This window comes from Notothenia coriiceps, unplaced genomic scaffold (assembly GCF_000735185.1).
Source record: "Notothenia coriiceps isolate Sejong01 unplaced genomic scaffold, NC01 NC01_scaffold00032570, whole genome shotgun sequence".
NCBI classification, from domain to species: Eukaryota; Metazoa; Chordata; class Actinopteri; order Perciformes; family Nototheniidae; genus Notothenia; species Notothenia coriiceps.
The window spans coordinates 23,434-31,073 of NW_011365271.1; the positions used below are offsets into that span (position 1 = coordinate 23,434).

The 7,640-nt window shown below is 39.3% G+C and overlaps 1 protein-coding gene across 1 annotated transcript; it reads left to right on the top strand.

The window, feature by feature from the left end:
• The first annotated feature begins 1,436 nt into the window (after positions 1-1,436).
• Positions 1,437-6,106, top strand: smtla (somatolactin alpha). Its single transcript, XM_010789157.1, has 5 exons — positions 1,437-1,461; positions 1,583-1,773; positions 3,579-3,692; positions 4,765-4,944; positions 5,915-6,106. Exons 1-5 carry the CDS (start codon positions 1,437-1,439, stop codon positions 6,104-6,106), a joined length of 702 nt encoding a protein of 233 aa, XP_010787459.1.
• The last annotated feature ends 1,534 nt before the right edge of the window (positions 6,107-7,640 follow it).

A 7,640-nucleotide genomic window follows, 5' to 3' on the forward strand; every position in this document is an offset into this window, starting at 1 on the left:
AGAAATTAGGTTAAACCTGTATAAGGTTGTGCTACAAAGACTAAATATACCTTGTTGGCTGATAAACTATTGCAATATGACATGATATCACATCAATTGGGATGTTTTGTAAATGAACCTTCACATATTTCCTGTAGATTTAATAGGAATAACATGAGGAAGACAAGATGCTTCGGAGATATGTGCTTACATTTAAAAACAAACCTGCTAAGCCACGAAGAAGAGGAGAAGGAACAAGTGTGGGAGTAACAGAAAGGTGATGAGACGAGAACATTGTTTCATATTGAAAAGGTCGGCATATGTGTCGTGAGGTTTCAGGTGTCTTGAGAATGCACAAGTGGAAACCATGTCTCAGTAACTTTACACCCCTCAGCTGCCACCTTCTGATCCTGTCTGTCTTTAGCTTATCTTTAAACATGCTTTACTGAGGAAACAAACATTTACGCTTAAGCCTTTTGAATGTTATCCCTGTTTTCAAACAAAAAATCCTCAGTCCTTCTATTTATGCTTTATGATAACAGACGATAACATTATATTTTATGTGTACGAAGCAGAAATCTCCAGGAATTGACATTCAAAATAAACAGATGGATTTATTGCGAGACCATTCATCCTCCCTAATCTTTCAATTTACAGTAACACAAGGATGGATCAAATCAAAAGTGAATCGAGAGAAAGGAAATGTAGCATTTAATGGAGTCTGTATCAAGCAGGCGTGGATTACTACTAAACGTGTGCTTCCTTCTATGACAGCTAATTACAATTTGGAAACCATAGCTTGTGGGTAGAGCTACTCTCAAACACCCTGTTTTCTGAACAGGATGGAATATGAATGTCAACATTTTAAAAAGGAACATTTGAGGGGTTTTAGATCTCAGTGATTTCTGAATCTCGTTCAGTCAGGCTCTCTTTGTCGTGTCGACTACAGTTCTACGCTCTCTATTTTATGCAGCTTTCTCTGTCATCCATGTATAAATCTACATTACACACTTAACTTCCGCTGAAAGGAAGGATTTTTCAGCCCATTCCTTTTTTGAGCTTTTGTTTGATAAATCTAATCAGTCTCAGTCTTCATTCTTAGATGTGTTGGCATAAGGTATCAGGATACTGGGTGGAATATAAATGTACATAACAGTTATTCAGATTTCCTTTTTTTCTACTGTCTTATACAGATTTAGTTTTGCCAGAAATAATTAGAAAAATCCCAGTTTGTCATTTTAAATCAGGTAGAAAGATATTTAGGCCTTGCTTTGAGCGACTGAAGTTACCTTTTTAGTATAATGCATGAGAACATAAATGCATTGCTTTGGGAAGACCAGCATCTTTTTACAAGAACCTACGCAAGACCAAAGTGCCCTGTGTTCTTTATTCATGGCCTGGTCAGGCTTTATAAATGGAGCGAGCATGACAGAAAAGGTAGGAAGGTCCTGAACAGAATGAACAGAATGAACGAGATGACAGGTAATGCATCACACTTGACAGAAAACTTTTGTAGTTGTTGGGACAGATTCAAATCAAAACAGTTTCTTTACTTGAGCAGTGAATTTGTTATATGTGATTTTTTATTTTTGGTTGTCTTCAGTCATGCAGAGCGTTGTATGGCCTCTATTGCTCTGGCCCTGTCTGCAAACCGTAAGCATCCCCCTAGACTGTAGGGAAGATCAGGGCGGCGTCAACCGCTGTACCTCCATCTCCCAAGAGAAGCTTCTAGACCGAGTCATCCAACACGCCGAGCTCATCTACCGTGTCTCAGAAGAATCATGCTCTTTGTTTGTGAGTAGAACCCCAAAATGAGTCTTCGCACTCATGTTCTGTGTCGGAAAAACATGTCGGCGGACCCTTTACATCCGCAGGCTCCTTCAGTAAACTGTAAAGGCATATTTAGAGCAGTGTGTAGCCTCAGGAGAAACTGAATCCTTCTTCACACTAGAAAATAGAAAATCCTTGTTATTGTACGTAGAAAGAGAGGATTCAATGAAAGGTAATCCATGCATTGCATTCAGGGCCTATGTGGGGCATGAGTTTGTTTAAAAAATATATTTTTATGAAATGTGAAATCAGCATTTTGAAAAGCAGTGCTGTAGAAACGCAGCCTTAAGGCAAAAGCTACGGTGACAGAAATGCATAATTTTGCTTTTGAGAAGCTGCATGATTTTACCTTTTTAATAATACGGAAAAAAACAAGAGCAGCTACATTTGGTTGTTTATCCACATGTCAAGGCTAGTAGATATATCGCTCATAAGTTACAGTAGCTTTGCATTTCCCAAGATATGTTATTTGTATGCTGCAATCTATCCATCCTGCAGTCTAGCAGCACGTTGAATGAGTTCTACAATGAAAGCATAAGTACTTTTTGTTGGACTTTCCCACACTGTGCTGGACCTTAAGGACTGGCACTCTCTATGTTATTTGCTTTTGATTCCGACATGATCATCGCCTCACTGCCAGGCTTCAAAGTCATCTTCTATCCCTCTTCTCAGCCAAAGATGTTTTATTGAAGAAGCGGGCCTACAGTGCAGTAATACGAATGTGATAATGATATACCGCAGCAGTGAGAGCACAGGTTTTACAGCCTGTTGAATCCCCTTCACTCCGCGGCTGCAGATCAAAAATGGTCTTTGAAATGGGATGATGTAGGAGTTGTAACAGAGAAGACGCTGCATGAGGTCTTCAATAGAGAACATGCTGCGGAACAAAATGAGTCTCACTCTCCGCTGAGTCTCCAGTGGCAGAGATTGGTGAAGCTTTTGTCATTGTTTTCAAGAGGCTTCCTTATGTGGGTTCTTGTCATTCTGTTCCTATGAGAACTGGAGGTTTTACATCAGCTTAATAACAGACAAGCAAGACGGGGTCAAGAATGACCCCAGAGGGCACAAGGTGTGATTATGTGTTGTCATTAAAAAAATATAAATTATTCAAAAAGGGCATCCTTACTAAACTTTGACATCTCTGATAAGACAAATAGTCACAATATAATCTGATCAAATTAATTCATTGTTTCACTTCTTTTTTTTTTATCAAAAAATGGTATAATTTCATATAAATAAGGGTCTATCGGCCCTAAATTCCAAAACTGAGGGAAACATGTGTGGTAATGGGTTGTACTGAAGTAGAACTAAAGGTATAACACAAAATTGATTCACATTTTATACTTTATGCATTACATATCAGACAAGCCAGATGGGGTCATTTTGACCCCAGAGGGCACAAGGTGCATAGTAATCGGGAGGACATTACATCAGTTTAAATAAGACTAAAGGGTTGCTTCTCTTTAGTTGAGGTTTAGTACTAGAGTGAAACATTAAAATGTTCTGCCAGAAACAAAAATAATTCAAAAAACTAACACAGATTGGTATCCTGCTGCTTATGGCATTCAGTTTTTAATAAATAGAGTAAAATAAACTCAAAACAAGTTTTTTTCAGGATTTAACATTAAGGAGGGTTAGAAAAACATATCAGTAAGTATTGTTACACACATATCTATATGTGCACATGAGTGTACCCCTTAGGTGTGTGTATTTTGACATGTTTTTTTCTTTTGTATTTCCCCCCCCCGCATGCTTGTATGGATTTCTAGGAGGAGATGTTCATCCCGTTCGAATTGCAGCTCCAGAGGAACCAAGCAGGCTATGCATGCATCACCAAAGCCTTACCCATCCCCAGCTCCAGGAGTGAAATCCAACAGATCTCTGTATGTACATGGCCGCTGAACACCAGAGATGTTTTTAATTGTGTTTGTCAGTCCTTTGATCTTAGCATGTTAACAATACCAGTGTGTGTCTGAGTGCAGCGATGCTTTTATGTGCGTAAATATGTGTTATAGGAGACAGTAATCTTGTCTAGGCGAATGCACTTGTGTCTGTTTGTTTCTGTAGATAAGAGTGGAGTTACCAGTTTGTGTGCATGTGTCATTGTATGTGTATATGTGTGTGCAGGCTTTAGTGTGATAACAAATAAATAATAATCTCTTTGAAAGCTTTAGTGGCGCTTTGAGCCAACACTTTCTTATTCGAAACAATGTGTACAAAGTGTGCAACTGAACCTCCCCTCCGTCTGCCTCTGTCAGCTGCTAAATGATAGTGTTTGGTCTAATTACAATTGAAGGTCCTCAAATCTCTTAGAAGTGTTGTTCTTTTTCAAACTGTGTGTGCCTACTAAGGTTTTGATCACTGTCCAACTGGTCACAGCCTAATATCAGTTTGATAAGTATGATTAAAACTAGATTGAACCACTAAGCGAAATACCTACAATATGAAGAAGTGATTTAGCTGATGTAAACTGTAATCTGAACAAAGGCCAAGTAAAAATGGCAAAAGCAATATACTTCAGGATTTGTTGCAGTATTGAAACTACTTATTGAAAGTTATATCATCACCATAACAGTAAATGTGATCTTTGAAACTGCATATACTGCAAGGCTCTTCTTTATGTTAATAATTTATCCTTTGCCCTTTCTGCTGAAATACTGCCTGCGCTGCGGTTTAATGGCCATTTGTATGGCGGTCATTTTCACTTGCTTTGGAGTCTGCTCTGCTTAGGGGAATTTAAGCGGGCCCAACTGCTTCACCCATGACATTTCAACCAACTGATGCACCTGAATGTTTTCTAGCTGGCATGTGATCAAAAGCCAAAGACAGTTCTACTGCAGCTCTGTCATGTTTTGTAGTTTCTAGGGACAACTTTATGTGCAGTATTTGTACTTTATGTGCAGTGAATCATGCATTCGTTCAGTCATTTTAACTTCTCACCTGTGTGCCCTGCAGGACAAATGGTTGCTCCACTCTGTGTTGATGCTGGTCCAGTCGTGGATCGAGCCTTTGGTCTACCTGCAGACCTCACTGAATCTCTACGATGTGGCTCCTGACACACTGCTTAACAAGACCAAGTGGGTGTCTGAGAAGCTGATCAGTCTGGAGCAAGGAGTGGTGGTCCTCATCAAGAAGGTGGGTACAATCCCATTGACTGCCATAGAGAAGAACCCACAGCAGAATGTTTGATTACTATAAGTACAAATATTTAAAGGGGACCTACAGTGTCATGCAAAATGCACTTTTTGATGTCTTTTATACGTAAGTATGTCCCCCCGGTGTGTCAGGGAACTCACAAAGTGTCAGAAAATACAACCCTCTCCCTTCCTCCGTGCGCAAATCTCTAAAAACGGGGGTACAACGGAGCTGATCCAGATTTGCGGCATATATATGACGTAATATCGGAAATGTGGGCTGGCTTACACCCACGCTATCAGAAACAATGCCCGACTGTTTTGGACGTAATATGGTCTTTGTTTACATTAGCAAGCATCGCTAACACTCAGAGCCATAGCCGCAGGAAGTCATTTTACTTAGGGGGTGCGGCCAAAAGTGGGGAGAGATTTCAACAGTAACATGAACATAATAGTAACTGGCAAAAAAGTACACCATTCTCCAACTGGGGGTGCTGCAGCACCTCCAGTACCCCTTCTTCCCGTGGCTATGCTCAGAGCTAACCTGTACTGGAGAGAGCATGTGTAAAAAGCAGGATATAAAAAGGAACTCACCTTGTGCTAAACAGGCAAGAGAGAAAGCATTTGAGCTCCATACTGTTCCAGAAATAATCCTTGATGTGGTTTTGAACATGATATGGCATTTCATCTTTTTTTTTTTTTTTAAAGCTGTATAGCCCGAATCAGCACTTTAGTAACAGGGCTGAAATAGAGGGATATGAGGCATGTCTAGAATTGGTGATCTGTTTGGCATTTTGAGCAAAACACTTCATAGACATGTTTATTATATATTTGTATCTGAGACCTATGCTATTGCCTAAAAATAGCATGATAGGTGACCTTTAATGGACAAACCTGAATTAAGCATTTAACAGTAAAACCTTGCCAGTTTTGGTAATATATCAATATTTTTTCCAAATGTGTCCCTACAGATGTTGGATGAGGGTTTGTTAACCACAAACAATGAGCAAGGCCTTTTCCACAACGACGCTCAGCCAGAGATGCTGGAATCCGTGATGAGAGACTATACCTTGCTCAGCTGCTTCAAGAAAGACGCCCATAAGATGGAGACCTTCCTCAAGCTCCTCAAGTGTCGACAAACTGACAAATACAACTGCGCATAAGCCTCAAAGTTGAGCTTTTAAATAATACTGCTTTTTAATGAATTCCTGAGTTTGCTAGTACTTATAGATATGACCATGCCTTAGGCGCTGCTGCCTCGCTTGTATTGCAGTACATTCTTTATTGATTGTTTTGGAACACCTTCACACAAAACTAAGTAGGTGTGATGCTATGCCCTTTCTGGAGCATTCTGCATTTTATATTCCCCCGCTCAGTTGTTATCTTAACCTGGCAAAGGGAACAGAGGGCAAACTCCCAAAAGATTATTTGCGTGTCGAGCTGTCAAAAAAATCTACATATCCTGCCATTGATTTCCATTTCCTTTGTTCTTAACTGGTGTTTGTATTCCTCGCTGTCTCTGGCAGTGTTTTGATTATTCCCACGGCCCCCAGAGTATTCAGTGAGATGGTTTCTCGGCTGCATTAGTGAAATGAAACACTTTCACCGGAGACGGGAGTCAAACCGAGAGCAATCACATACTTTAAAAAAGACACATTTTGATCGGTAGAAGGAAGACAGATAGAGAAGAAATAACAGCTAAAATGAGGGGCAATACTTGGCTACCTGGAGTTTCTGGTTGAGCAGGTTTAGATTTGCTGAGTGCTAATAAAATAATCCAGAATATTTGAATGCCTAAATGTGCCTAATTAAGCCTGAATGTAAGAAAATAAGCTTGTTAAATGATCAGGGAGATCCATTTGAAATGTTTATATTTGCTTTTATGAATAGGTAATGCAGAATTCAAAGTATATTTTGTTCTACTCCATAATGCCCAATGTACTGTGAAAACCTTTCTAGAATACCAATCTTGAAGTAGTATTTAAGGCACTAATAAAGACAATTGTATTAAGACAATGTTTGGAATGATTTTCTTATGATGAATTCCTTTTTGAGGGAAATCCACATATAAATCCCATTTGTGATGTACATGTATTATAGCGGAAAATTCTCTGGTCAAGATTAAATGAAAAGCAATATCCATGCTCTTAATTCTGAGCTGTTCCACCCCAAAACACAAGAGGGCAGTAGAGCTCTTTCACGAGGTAACATTAATCACCATATTGTTTACTCAAACTGCCATGCATTTTATCACAGCTTGTGTTTTGAAATGCTCAGCTAAAATACATTTGATTGGTTAGGAGAAAATACAATTGTCGTACACATTATTCATTCTCATTGAGCGTATTATTATTGATACACAAATTCTTGAAGAAAACGTTTAATATGATTGACCAAAAACAGTGTTAGCAGTCATGCCAAAATCAAGCAGTTATCCTACTTTTAAATAAAAGGTTTGAAACTGGCCAAGTGGATTGTCTTTTCCTGTTTAAAGTTGCCACCACATCATGAGACAAAATGGTCCCCACCCCTCTGATTTAAGGATATTGTTATTATTTTTGTAACTCTTGAATATTCTGAGTCCTTTGCTCACTGTTACCATAACAGCATATGTAAATCAGCCTTGCGGTTGCCACGGTGAGTCCGGTGAAAGCGTAGAGAGGTGGTGTTGTGGCGTGGGTGGATGTTGGGGCAGGA

Coding starts and splice junctions, on each gene's coding strand:
- smtla (XM_010789157.1), top strand. CDS start 1,437: ATGAACAGAATGAACGAGATGACAG. Junction 1,774..3,578: donor AAGAATCATGCTCTTTGTTT/GTGAGTAGAACC, acceptor ATGGATTTCTAG/GAGGAGATGTTCATCCCGTT. Junction 4,945..5,914: donor TGGTGGTCCTCATCAAGAAG/GTGGGTACAATC, acceptor GTGTCCCTACAG/ATGTTGGATGAGGGTTTGTT.